This window comes from Enhydra lutris, unplaced genomic scaffold (assembly GCF_002288905.1).
Source record: "Enhydra lutris kenyoni isolate GAN:26980312 unplaced genomic scaffold, ASM228890v2 scaffoldscaffold10, whole genome shotgun sequence".
Lineage (NCBI taxonomy): Eukaryota > Metazoa > Chordata > Mammalia > Carnivora > Mustelidae > Enhydra > Enhydra lutris.
In genome coordinates this window covers 15,684,636-15,697,585 of record NW_019154094.1, presented here as the reverse complement: position 1 = coordinate 15,697,585, position 12,950 = coordinate 15,684,636, and the positions used below count along the sequence as shown (strand labels likewise).

The window sequence follows — 12,950 nt, the reverse complement described above, 5'->3', positions numbered from 1 at the left end:
GCCACTGCCTTCGGCTCAGGTCATGATCTCAGGGTCCTGGGATAGAGTCCCGCATCGGGCTCTCTGCTCGGCAGGGAGCCTGCTTCCCTCCCTCTCTCTGCCTGCCTCTCTGTCTACTTGTGATCTCTCTCTGTCAAATAAATAAATAAAATCTTTAAAAAAAAATTTTTTTTTGGATGAAGGAGTTTCTGAGGACTGCAACCCAAAGTGACTTGAGGACAACTGGAGGTAACAGTAATCACCTGAGAGGGTTCCTGTGAGAATTAAAGGAGCTGTAAAGCACTTACCACAATGCCTGGCACACAGTAGGCGCTTAATGCATCAGTGAAAGCTCTGGTTCGCATTCCAGGGAACAGACTGAGCGCGGTCCCGGGAAGACCAGAATCGCTCATAAGGTGGTTAAGTTCCCTGTCACTAGAGAGTGCGCAAGCGACACGTGGTGCCCTGGGGGTTCCAGTGTTCTCAAAAGGCTGACCTAATAGCCTCAAGTTATGTTCCTTAGAGTCTGACTTTCCGTCCCCGTGCTTCAAGCACCACCACTTATGAAAGTGTCCACGACACGCAGCCCGCACTGCAGCAACCTGCCGCTCCTGAGGAAGTTAGCTGGAGTCCACCCCAGAAACAGCTGTGGAACCACCCAACCCGCCACCTCAGCCCCGCCCCTCGGCCCCTCACCCCTGAGGGGATGGGCAGGGCACGCAGGCGCCGCGCCCTGCCATTGGCTCGAGCTGGCGGGGGAGGCGGGGCCTGACTAGACTGCGGTCCTGCTGTGTTGTCATTCGGCGACGGCTAGAGGACACAGTCAAGATGGCGGCAGTGTGTGGCCTGATGCGGAGACCCCTTGAACAGGTAGACAGCGGCACGCGTGCCTGCGCGCGATTCCTGCCCACCTTGCGTCCCCTCTCAGCGTCTTCTCTCTCCCCGCCAGGTCTCCGGACTGCTGAGGAGGCGCTTCCACCGGACGGCGCCGGCGGCGCTGCAGGTAAGTGGCCTGGACGCCCGCCGGGGTAGGGAGGGGGCCGTCCATCCCAGGGCGGAGGCCGGGGACGCGCCTGCGCCGTGGGGAGAGGGACGGCAGCGGGCCCTGGAGTTAACTGATTCCCACGTCCAGAATGGGATTCGTCGTGGATCTGTTGGGACCCAGCACCGGACACACCAGCATATCACCCCCCGCCAGGCTCATTGGGAATCTGTGGGGCGATCTGACTACACTAGACTTGACGCTTCTTCCCTCACCCTCCTTTTAAATCTTTACTGTACTAAAATACATAAAACCAATGTTACCATTTTGAAGTGTATATTCAGCGGCACCAAGTCCAATTATTACGTTGTGAGACCGTCACCACCATCCGTCTTCAGAACTTTGTCACCATCACAATCAGAAACTCTACCCCCTAAACAGGAACTTCCCATTTCCCCCAGCTCCTGGTAACCTCTATTGCACTTTCTGTGCCTGTGAATTTATCAATTCTAGGTACGTCCTGTAAGTGGAATCCTACATTGTTCTTTTAGGTCTGCTTTATTTCACTTAGCATGGTTGTTTTCAAGGTTCACGTATGTTATAGCATGTGTCAGAATTTCATTTTTTTTTTTAAGATTTTATTTATTTGACAGATCACAAGTAGGCAGGGAGGCAGGCAGAGAGAGAGGGAAGAAGACTCCCCGCTGAGCAGAGAGCCCCCTTCCGGGCTCCATCCCAGGACCCTGAGATCATGACCCCAGCCAAAGGCAGAGGCTTCTTCATTTCTTTTTTTTAAGGCTAATATTCTCTTATGCATATACCACATCATGTTCATCCATTCATCTGTTGATGGACATTTGGGTGTTTTCACCCTTTGGATTTGTGAATAATGCTGCTGAGAACATTGGTGTGCAAGTATCTGAGTCCCTGCTTATATTTCTTTTGAGCATCTATCTAGAAGTGGAATTGTTGGATCATATAGTAATTCTGTGTTCAACTCTTTGAGGAATTCCCCCCGCCCCCCCTTTTTTTTTTACTAGAGGATTCTACCAATCTGTTTAGTAAAATAACTTGTAGATTCTGAAGGTAGTGTTTGGAAGTGCCTGGTACCTAGTGAGTGCTCAAAACATAGTTTTTTATATGGGCCTCCTTAACAATTCTCTGTCTCACACTATACCAAGTGTGGAAATAAACAACCCAGTATAATTTCTACTTAGGAAACTACTTATGAGCTGGTCTGGCCAATAAACAGATTTTGTTAAGCTTAGATGCACATCAAGAAAAGTGTTCAGGGGGCGCCTGGGTGGCTCAGTGGGTTAAAGCCTCTGCCTTTGGCTCAGGTCATGATCCCTGGGGTCCTGGGATCGAGACCCACATCAGGCTCTCTGCTCAGCAGGAAGCCTGCTTTCCACTCTCTCTGCCTCTCTGCATACTTGTGATCTCTGTCAAATAAATAAATAAATAAAATCTTAAAAAAAAAAAAAAAGGTGTTCAGTAAACTCACTAACAAATCCAGTGAGGCTGTATGATAAAAATGTTACTTTTCGAATTCTTTGAACTTTTAAAGAGAGGCCTGTTCTAGCGATAGTTTTTATATTATGTGCTGTAGGCAGCCTAGGTAATTATAAAAGGAAAGAACCTCAGTAGTATCTGAAGTAATTCTGCAGTAATCCTTGTTGATTGTTTTCCCCATACCTGTGACAGGTGACAGTTCGTGATGCTATAAACCAAGGTATGGATGAGGAGCTGGAAAGAGATGAGAAGGTATTTCTGCTTGGGGAAGAAGTTGCCCAGTATGATGGGGCATATAAGGTAACCCAAAATACAATAAAGCAATATAAATTGAGGTGACTGTTGGCCCCCATATACACTTAAAAGTAATGAGATCATTGTGTAATTTTAGGTTAGTCGAGGCCTGTGGAAGAAATATGGAGATAAGAGGATCATAGACACTCCCATATCTGAAGTAAGTCTTCCATCTGGAATTGGACCTTTCAGGGGCATGTTAAAGTGTACACTGTTCTGATTTTTATGCATTTTCACTTGTGTTTATATTTTACTTATAGATGGGCTTTGCTGGAATTGCCGTGGGTGCAGCTATGGTATGTAATCCTCTTTATGAATCTCATCCAAAGATATTTCTTTTAACATGACCTTTTAAAAACATTGTTTGAATTTTGGAGTGGTTGCCACTCTTTATCACTTTTTAGTTTTTTAAAGACCTTTGTTTTTTATTTGACAGGCTGGGTTGAGGCCCATTTGTGAATTTATGACCTTCAATTTCTCTATGCAAGCCATTGACCAGGTTATAAACTCAGCTGCCAAGACCTACTACATGTCGGGGGGCATTCAGCCTGTGCCCGTAGTCTTCAGGGGGCCCAATGGCGCCTCAGCAGGAGTGGCTGCCCAGCACTCACAGTGCTTTGCTGCCTGGTATGGGCACTGCCCAGGCTTAAAGGTGGTCAGCCCCTGGAATTCAGAGGATGCAAAAGGACTTATTAAATCAGCCATTCGGGATAATAATCCAGGTCAGTAGAATGACCGTTAGGTCTCTTTTGAACCTTAAAGAACTAAGTTGCAATCTTTGCCTGGAGGGAAGCTGTTAAAGGCTTCTAGTTGGGCTTAAACATAACATATAAAATGTCAGTTAATGATTTAGAGATACAGTAAAGACCGTTTTCAAAAAGGTTTTGTTTTTACTTTTCTGACTGTAAAGGGGCCTGCTAGGTACCTACAACGCTGATTTAACTACAATAGATAAAATTAGGATTGACCAGAATATAAATGCTGGTACCTAAACCATCCTCTCAAGGCTACTAGACAATAGTCGTGAGACTTCCTATTGTCACAGTGAAACTTTTTGCAAAATGAGTCATAGTGTTGTATATACATTTGGTCATGTAGTTACTTCTGTTAAATATTTATATTTTTCAGTGGTGGTGCTAGAGAATGAACTGATGTATGGAGTTCCTTTTGAATTACCCTCAGAAGCTCAGTCAAAAGATTTTCTGATTCCCATTGGAAAAGCCAAAATAGAAAGGCAAGGTAAGAGCACGTAGTACATCTTAAATATTATTTGTAATCTAGCCAATTATGTTGGTCAAATTCTTTTTTTGTTTTTTTAGAGGTGGGGGAAGGTCGGCGGAGGCGGGCGAGAGAGAGAGATAGAGAGAGAGAGAGAGAGGGAGAATCTTAAGCAGGCTCTATGCCCAGCCCAGAGCTTGACTAGGGCTTGATCTCATTACCCTAAGATCATGACTTAAGCTTAAATCAACAGTTGGACGTTTAACTGATTGAGCCTGCCAGGCGCACCTGGTCAAATTCATTCTTGAAGTTACTTGCCTTTTACTTTGATTAGGAAATTATAGGATGAGTTCAAGTTAAGAAATGTGTCATGTTTTGCTTATACATTTATGCTTCCTAATTCTCAGTCCAGTAGATTTGTATTTCATCTCTAGGAAGGCTACCACATTCCTCGCCTCCCTGGAATGGAGTTGAAGATTTTACAAATGAGTAAGAGCCACAGTGGCTGCGGGGCAGTACAGCATCCTTGGTTTCAACCTGGCCTCTGATCTGTGACCACTTTGTTTCAGGGACACACATAACCGTAGTTGCCCATTCAAGACCTGTGGGCCACTGCTTAGAAGCTGCAACAGTGCTATCCAAAGAGGGAATTGAATGTGAGGTATGTGGACATTCACTTCTGGAAAAATCAGAAAGTTTCCTTTTAAAATTAAGACCCAGAAACAGGAGTTTGAATTCTTTAACAGGTTAACCGAGAGTAAAATCTTGCTTTGCAAATACCTAGCTTTTTACTGTGTAGGTTCTAGATCTGTTACAGTAGTACCTGCTTTCTCAAGTTGGGATCCAGCCTTGGAGCTGGAGTTCAGGAGAGGGGCATACCTAGAAATCAGGGTCTAACTCCTTCACATCCAGGACCTGCCACTTGCTGGTTACACTTGGGCAAGATCTGTACTCTCAATCTCAGCCACATCAGCTGTAAACTGAGGAGAATACACTTACTGTCCCCTCGGGGTGGTTGTGGGAATTACACATAGTGTAGTACCTGGTGCACAGTGAGCAGTCAGTTGGTAGTTATTAGTTGTTTTGACAAGAAGTAAGTTAGCAAAGGAAGATAAGTGAATTCTTAACAGAACCACTTGTGGTAGAGATAAAGATTTTCATTTTAATTACAATTTCCCATTTTACATTTTGTTCTTGGATAGGCAGATTCGATTTTCCTAGACCCAGAGATTAACAGAAAATAAGAGAGGAAGTGGTATTATGGAGATGAGACTACATTTGTGGTGCAGTGGCTCTACAAATCATATCTATGTTGTCTGTTTAGGTGATAAATATGCGAACCATCAGACCAATGGACATTGAAACAATAGAAGCCAGTGTCATGAAGACCAATCATCTTGTAACTGTGGAAGGAGGCTGGCCACAGTTTGGAGTAGGAGCTGAAGTTTGTGCCAGGATCATGGAAGGTATTTCAGAGAAACTGGTTCTAGAATACTCAAACTGTAATAAACAGTGTGTACCTGGATACTGGACAGAGATTAGAAGCTAGGCCAACAGTCTTAACTTGTCACCTTGGCATTTTTCATTTGGGTCAATGGGTGTTTTTGGTGGGGGAGGGGTAAATGTTTTTTAAAAAGCCAGAAACAGCCCTGGTAATGAGTATTCCTTTAGATTTTCTCTCCTTTGGAGAGCCATACCTCCTATGGGAAGGTGGTGGTGCTCAGTGGCTTTTCTTGCCTCTCAGTGAGCCTCCTTCTCTCCTAGGCCCTGCATTCAATTTCCTGGATGCTCCTGCAGTTCGTGTCACTGGTGCTGATGTCCCCATGCCTTATGCAAAGATTCTAGAAGACAACTCTATACCTCAGGTTAAAGACATCATATTTGCAATAAAGAAAACATTAAATATTTAGTTTGGACTTGAATTTCAAGTCGTTGGGATTTACTTAAAATACTTGCTGTCTATTTCACCTGGATTGTACTGTAAGACCTTATGATTCATAAAGTTATCTCTAAAGCAACAACACGTATGTTTTTGTACTTGGAAGAATTTAAATGTGCTTGTATGTGGAAAAAACTCCTCTCCTGCCCTAGACTCCATGGGGTTTTTTTCTGGTCTGTTACAATCACCACATTCTTTGAATAAGGCTAATGTAAAATTTTAACCTCTCATAAGGACAAGGTATGAATGTGGCAGAGTTTTGCAGAAAGATGTATCCAAAAAGGACAACTTGTATGTAAAGGTAAAAGCTATCATCTACATTTGTTGTTAAATTGTTTTGATAAGGAATAAAAGAATTCCTAATATGACTAATTGTAATTTTATATTCTTGAAATAATAAACATGGGGTGGGTGGAGGTCTTAAAATTGCTAAGAATTTCTGTTAAGAAATGAGCGACACTGGGGCGCCTGGGTGGCTCGGTGGGTTAAAGCCTCTGCCTTCAGCTCAGGTCATGATCCCAGGGTCCTGGGATCGAGCCCCGCATTGGGCTCTCTGCTCAGCAGGGAGCCTGCTTCCTCCTCTCTCTCTGCCTGCCTTTCTGCCTACTTGTATGTAATCTCTACCTGTCAAATAAATAAATAAAATCTTTAAAAAAAAAAAAAAGAAAGAAATGAGCAACACTAATCACCTAAACTGCCATCACATTTGTAACAGGAACTTGTCCACAGACTCTTCAAAAGCCCAATTGTAATAGGTTTCCCCTCCAAATTAAACCAAAATTCATGTCAAGTATTTTTCCCATTGCCAAAAAAGACATTCTACCATATGCTGTCGTCTTTAGAATTTGAGACAGAAAACACAATTAGTTATAGAAGCATACAAAGGGTGCCTAATTTAAATAGCAAGACAGGATTGTTAGCTTTTAGTAATTAAGAGGGAAAATAAGACAAAAAGAAATAGACATCAGGTAGGTAAGAAGGAAACCAGAAATACTATATGGATCTATTTTTTATAAAAGTTCCCACAAAAAATCCCACTACAAATGCCTAGCCAAGCTACAGACACATTTTCTTGACATGGTTTATTTTAATAAAAAATACAGCTGAACATTTATCACAGATTAAATGAAACTATACACAATGACATTCTCTCTGCATAGTAACCAACACTGATGTGTGTACTTGAATTTTTAAATGGATTACTGATAATCCTTTAAAGTGCAATTTATTTAAGGGTTTAAACAAATCATAGGATAAAGGATCTAATAAATGAGTAACATTAGAAAGATGATGTATTTGGATAAATCTTTCAAAAATCAGAAATGATTTCTATGGATGCCAAATTTACTTGTGTTGTAATAATAACCCCCCCACAAACCACAAACTTGACTTTATTGCTGAGGATTAAGGAGATCCTCTAATCCGGAAAGCACTTTTCCTGATCTTAACATTTTCTGCCTGTCCAATATACTCTAACTAAAAGGAACTATGAGTCGAGTGGTTGCTTTCACAGCCCTGAGTTCTATAACCACAATGGTATTCCTGTCAGAACCTAGAGAAGGTTCCGGACTTGACTTGCCTGTCTATCCGAATGGAAAAGGAAGAACTCAGTTGCTTCTCTCACTCCACGACATAACTAGGCTTTAGACTACAGTGTTAATAATGTCTAAGATGAAATAAGGTAGCAAAAATGGGAGTTATCTAAGAAATAACCAGAGAATGCTTTATAGAGAAATGAGAGGAACGTTTCCGGGAGCTGTCTGATGGGAGAGGAGGGATTGCAACACAAAGGTCATTCACTGCTGTGACTGGACGTGGTCATTGCTTTTGTGTCCCTTTCCTTCAGTGGGTGAAAAGGTTGACTCCAATATGCTGCTGCCCCCGAAGGATGCCCATTAGAGGATGAACCAGACTCCTTTAAAATGGCAATAAAGGAGCAAAATAAATATTTCTTAAGGCAGAAATGCCAGCCTGACTTTATTCTATTTGAATATTTCCCTCTTGAGAAGCTGTTTGTAGGAGCATCTGCAAGACAGCAAGTGGCTGTCCTGGCTCATTCATCCGGAAAGAGAGTACTTCAGGGGCTGGAGGTGGGAGGAAAAAACAAAGAACTTTTCCCTCCAAATGTAAACACGAAGCTTTAGCCGATCTTAGGAGCACTATGATCACAGGTTTCGGCTTTCCTCAAAGTTCCCTTTTGGAAATTCTGGATGGAGCTGAGTAAGGCTCCGCGGCTCACACCATTCACAGCCTGGGGCAGGAGCTGTGTAGGCGCCTCTGTGCTCACAGGAAGCAAGGGAGCTGCTGGTGGTGGAGGCGGAGGCGGTGGAGGTGGAGGAGGTGGAGGTAATGCAGACATCCCTGGGTGGGGGGGCAGAGAAAGGGGACAGTCAGTATCATCTCTCCCAACCCCCCCGCACATGCTACTACTGCTCAGTCCTGGGTAGAAGGGACTTCGATGAGCCTGCCAATGTTTTCCCGCAGAGGGACCAAGATACGCAGTACCGTGTGTTTTTTTTTAAGTGCTAACTAGAAGCATCAAAGGGGAATTAATTAAAGGTTGCCATTTTCCCCAGGTAATAAGTCATCTAAGACTGAATATCACAGATGACATGAAACTCTACACAGTGACATTCTCCCTGCATAGGTGAGGCTCTTAACTCCATTTCCAAATTTTAGCAGTGGTCCCCAAAGAAAAGTTCCATCAGCTGCTTCAGGCAGGTCCAGGGCACCTACTGAGCCAGCAAGTCAAGACAGACATTTGTATGCACAGAGTTGGGCTACCTGAGTATCAATCACTGACAAGGGACGAACATTTCTTTAGCTGCCCCAACACACACAATATTTGAAGGATGTGATTTAACAGAAAATGACAAGCCACTCAGGATTCTAGGCAAAGAACAGTGCCTGCTGGGTTTGAAGGTTCCCCAGGGGCGTGTGTCTTGAATAATCATTTTCTATTAGGCTGCATTAAAGAAATATAAAATGCTAATAACTGTTAGCAGCGCAAAGCAGGGGGCAGAAGGCTGTCTCCCTGGGAGCAGTCTTCTCAGGGAGGAGTCGTCCTCAGCACCTTCCTTCCACGGGGCTTCACCCGGGAACAGATCGCAGCTGCAATAACCCTGCACCTTCGCTGAGCGTCAGGAGAGACTCCGCCCGGGCGGACAAGGAAAGGGAACTGGACACATATCTAAAGCTTCCCTTAGCTTCCAGGCACGCCAACATGTGGCAGTTACAGTTTTGAATCGATGAATGAGTTACTCTCCTAGGACAAAATAAAAGCTGAGTACAGCCAAAGACCTGCTTTAAAGAACTTGCTGGTGCGGCAGAGTAACGTGTCCTGTCACCTGGGAATCCTGCAGCTCTCGGTGACTCCCCTGTTTCTGGCCTTAGTCTCAGCCCCTCCTAGGGCTACACAGCAACACATCCTGTTAGGTGTTCCTCCCCTCTAACCTGCTGCTGAGCTGTGCTGGTAACAAGTAAACATACCCTTCACCACCTGAGTTTCTATGGATGAGTGGTTCAGGATCACCAAGTACTTAGCTAAGAGCATCCTTTTCACCGAGCGTGACACATAACAGTTCAAAGTCTTGTATTTCATGGAAGACCACTTACCTTCCTTTCATCTTTTACTCAAACCTAAGCCAGCTGCAATTAAAGAATCACACAGACACATACATTCATGCTCTGCAATCTTAGAATTCTCAAATGATGAAAATACAGCAATATGAATAAACATTAAATACAGACAAATGAACAAAATGTAATTCTCACTGGTACTACATAGTAACAACCAATGAATGAAGTCATAGTATGTTTTCTACTAGGGTGACTTGGGGAAAAATGTTCACAGCTGTGTGTTACAGGGTTAAAAAGATAAAAAGGACTTTAAACCCACAATGTTTGCTAAGGTGAGAAGAGCAGGGAGAATAAGCATGCTAGAAGGGGGTTTTGGAGAGTGGCCAGTGAAATCCCAGGAGGAAGGGGGTGTCTCTGAAGGCTCTTGGGACTCAACAGCAGCACCAAGAGTGCCCCAAGGAGCCAGCAGGTGCGGAAGCCCCGCAGTGCCGCCCACTGGCCAGCATCTGGGTTTGACATTCAGCGCCTGCCCTGTATCAGAAGGGGCTCCAGAATTTTCGGAGAGAAGAGGCACTGCAGGTTCTAAGAGGGAAGATAGGCTCCGGGCTGCAATAGCACTGGTTTTGTGCTAAAGGCACAGAAGAGCCATCCGGAGACCTGCTACCCCTCCAGCCCGGGACTCTGGGAGGCTAGAGTGGGTCTCAGCTGCTGGACCTGGATCTGGGTTGCCTCTTGGCACAGAACAAATCTGCTTGGCCCTCATGAGGAGCCCACCCTCAACTTTGGCTGCATTACCAGCCACTCAAAATTAAAAGTGCAAATTGACTATCTCAGAGTTTGGGAGTTGGATTGATATTCAGTACCTGGATCTGTATTTTTCCACGTAAAGTTTGAGATTGTTATGGCTTTAAATGAATCTCCTTGAATATGTAGGTAGCATAAATAAACAGACGGTCCCAAGTGTCAAAGAGTAACCTGTGCTTATAAAGCAAATGAGACGTGGAGGTCTGTGCAAAAGGAGAGGCTGTTCATCCAAGGGTAAGGAACAAAGTAACCCTGGCATCTGTCCCTAGAGGGCCGGACCAGACCCAAAGGGCCTAACTGTCCCACGAGGCCCACTTTCCTTACTGGGCCTGAGACAATGAGGGCCGATATTCAGGTGTACAACCAGGGCAAGGCCAGACCTCATCTTGCCAGCTCAGAACACTCTGGAAGTGGGGAGGAAGTCCCACGGTCAGAAGGTCAGGAGGAGAGGAAGCAAGAACAGACCCAGGGACTCAGCCACTGACTGCAGGCCCAACACCAAGATTTTTTGGCCTTTTCTTTTTACCTTCTCTATAGTCCACAAGCTTCCTTTAAAGTTTGTCGGGGCTTAAGCTACAACATGTTCTAACAGTTGGCAATACTGATAGGGGCCAAATTCAGAACTGGCTATGTGGCCTGAGGCAGGCCTGACAGCCACTGACTCCTCCCCGCCAACAGGTACCCAAAAGCCCTTACCCCCAGGCCACAGATAAGACCAGACAGATTCTGTGTTACATTGGTTGTTAATTAGAATTTAAATTAAAAATTTAAAGGGGTGGGGGGAAAGGTTGGTTGCTAACTGAATTTACCCAGCTTTGAAAAATACTGGCTTCCAAACCCAGGATGAGGGATGCTCCGGAACAGTTCTCTTCCATCCTACCTACTCCTAGTCAAAAATCCCAAAGCCAGCTACTTTATCCTCCCCAGAATCCCATTTACCACTAATGAGAACCTGGCAATCCAGAGCCTCAGTTAGATCTAGAGTGGAAAGCCTTGCCAGAAAGACCCTCACCAGCCTTGGGGAAAGAACGTCTGGGGACTGCCCTTTCTTTGGGGCCAGTTTTAGCAGTGGGCCATCTACAAGTCTCTGCAGGTCTGTCTTTGTGGTCTGCGAATAGAAGCGGGGAGACCACAGGGCCACCAGACCAACACTAGACCTGCTAGCCATCCTCGAGAGGGAGCAGAGAGCAGTGACCCCTGGAAGCAGACCACGCTCCCAGCTCTTGGCAACTGCCTTTGTATTTTTCCTCAGGTAGATGAGAAGGCTGCACTCATGTCCCAACGCAAGAATTAGTAGGGATGCTCTAGAGAACTGTTTTTCCCTACTGTCCGTTATAAAAGCCGGTGAGCTGTCTTCCTGAAATCAAGAACTCAACCGGCTAACACTCTTTCCCTGCATCAGAGTAACAGGGAACCAATATTTTTGCTGCACCAACACTGTGGGATCCCACTTTCCAAAAAGAAAATAGAACAAAATGCCATGTGGTTGATTTGCAGGTTTTGAGCTGTGTTTTAAAACTACAATCAGAGTGGAAATGAAGATTTTGAAGGTCACAGTGAAAATGAAATGAATGTAGATGAAGTCATTTGGGTGCTTTTTAAAGATGCTGTATTTCGTTTAGATGTTCAGATAAGGAAATCGTCCCAAATCTGCTTTCCCATTTGTTCATCACTTCTGCGATCTCCACACACTGGGCCCCATTTCACATCCAGAAACAGAGCATCTTTAAAGTTAGAGAAACCAGTATAGCTTACTTTACCGAAAATTCACGTTCAAAATGGTGCATGCTCTACTGAAAACAGCAAAGAGAGAGAAAGAGAGAGAGAGGGGACACATGTCATTATTCAGATTTCAGTGTCTGTTAATCAAATAGTAAGAGACAGCAAAATATTAGTCTGCACCACATGCTGTTTCTTCCCACTGCCAAACTAAGACCCACTTCACCGCAAAATGCACTGGTTTGTAAACAAGACGGTGACCGTTTTAGAACACGGAAAATAGGCTCAGACAGTAATTAGCGAGTCAACGTGCTAACAGAGTTGCCAGAGAATCGCTTTCCTCTTCATACTTTTTTTCTGTGTCCCTGCCCCCGGAGTCATTTAGATGGGATTTTTTTTTTTAAGATTTTATTTATTTATTTGACAGAGAGAGAGAGAGATCACAAGTAGGCAGAGAGGCAGGCAGAGAGAAAGGGGGAAGCAGACTCCCCGCCAAGCAGACAGCCCAATGTGGGGCTCGATCCCAGGACCCTGAGACCATGACCCAAGCTGAAGGCAGAGGCTTAACGCACTGAGCCACCCAGGTGCCCCTAGATGGGATTTTTATTTGTTTATAAGCACAACACTCACTTTAGAAGACCTGTGAAGGTTTTAATCCCTGCCCCCCACCCCAAAGTGGAGTGAGTACAGGAAGTGCAATTAGTTCTACTGCTAAATAAGGACAGCTTATCAAGATGGGAAAAAAACTATAACTCATCACTTTTCCTCAAATCTTCTATAATCTAAAATGAAGACCTGAGTTTTTAAAGCCGGGAAGAGCACGAGCACAGGGTAGGTGGAAGGTGGAGTTCCTGGGCAGGGGCAAGTGGCCCCTCCCCCAAGGCCACCATCTATAGGCTGAATTTGGGCAGGGAGTGACATTTG

At 44.6% G+C, this 12,950-nt stretch overlaps 2 protein-coding genes across 23 annotated transcripts in view; one reads left to right on the top strand and one right to left on the bottom strand.

The window, feature by feature from the left end:
* Window positions 1-760: 760 nt before the first annotated feature.
* On the top strand, window positions 761-6,292 carry LOC111144180 (pyruvate dehydrogenase E1 beta subunit). 4 transcript variants are annotated; one of them, XM_022498371.1, is made up of 11 exons: window positions 788-849; window positions 929-982; window positions 2,666-2,773; window positions 2,865-2,927; window positions 3,028-3,063; window positions 3,204-3,306; window positions 3,361-3,489; window positions 3,896-4,006; window positions 4,555-4,646; window positions 5,310-5,451; window positions 5,750-6,292. In XM_022498371.1, exons 1-11 carry the CDS (start codon window positions 808-810, stop codon window positions 5,893-5,895), a joined length of 1,026 nt encoding a protein of 341 aa, XP_022354079.1. In that variant the 5' UTR covers window positions 788-807; the 3' UTR covers window positions 5,896-6,292. The 4 variants fall into 4 exon arrangements, with proteins under 4 accessions (XP_022354076.1, XP_022354077.1, XP_022354079.1 ...); XM_022498368.1 differs by having other exon boundaries at window positions 761-849; window positions 3,204-3,489; XM_022498369.1 differs by having other exon boundaries at window positions 768-849; window positions 2,666-2,725; window positions 3,204-3,489.
* Window positions 6,293-7,870: 1,578 nt separating this feature from the next.
* The window catches only part of LOC111143864 (PX domain containing serine/threonine kinase like), a 77,702-nt gene continuing 72,622 nt past the window's right edge, over window positions 7,871-12,950 (bottom strand). For 11 of the 19 annotated variants that reach the window (XM_022497830.1, XM_022497831.1, XM_022497837.1 and 8 more), the window contains one exon: window positions 7,871-8,285. In XM_022497830.1, the coding sequence (XP_022353538.1) occupies window positions 8,065-8,285 (221 nt within the window). In that variant the 3' untranslated portion in view covers window positions 7,871-8,064. Of the gene's footprint in view, window positions 8,286-8,318; window positions 12,101-12,950 lie in introns of those variants that run through there. The other 8 variants (XM_022497842.1, XM_022497843.1, XM_022497844.1 and 5 more) reach the window with 1 other exon arrangement.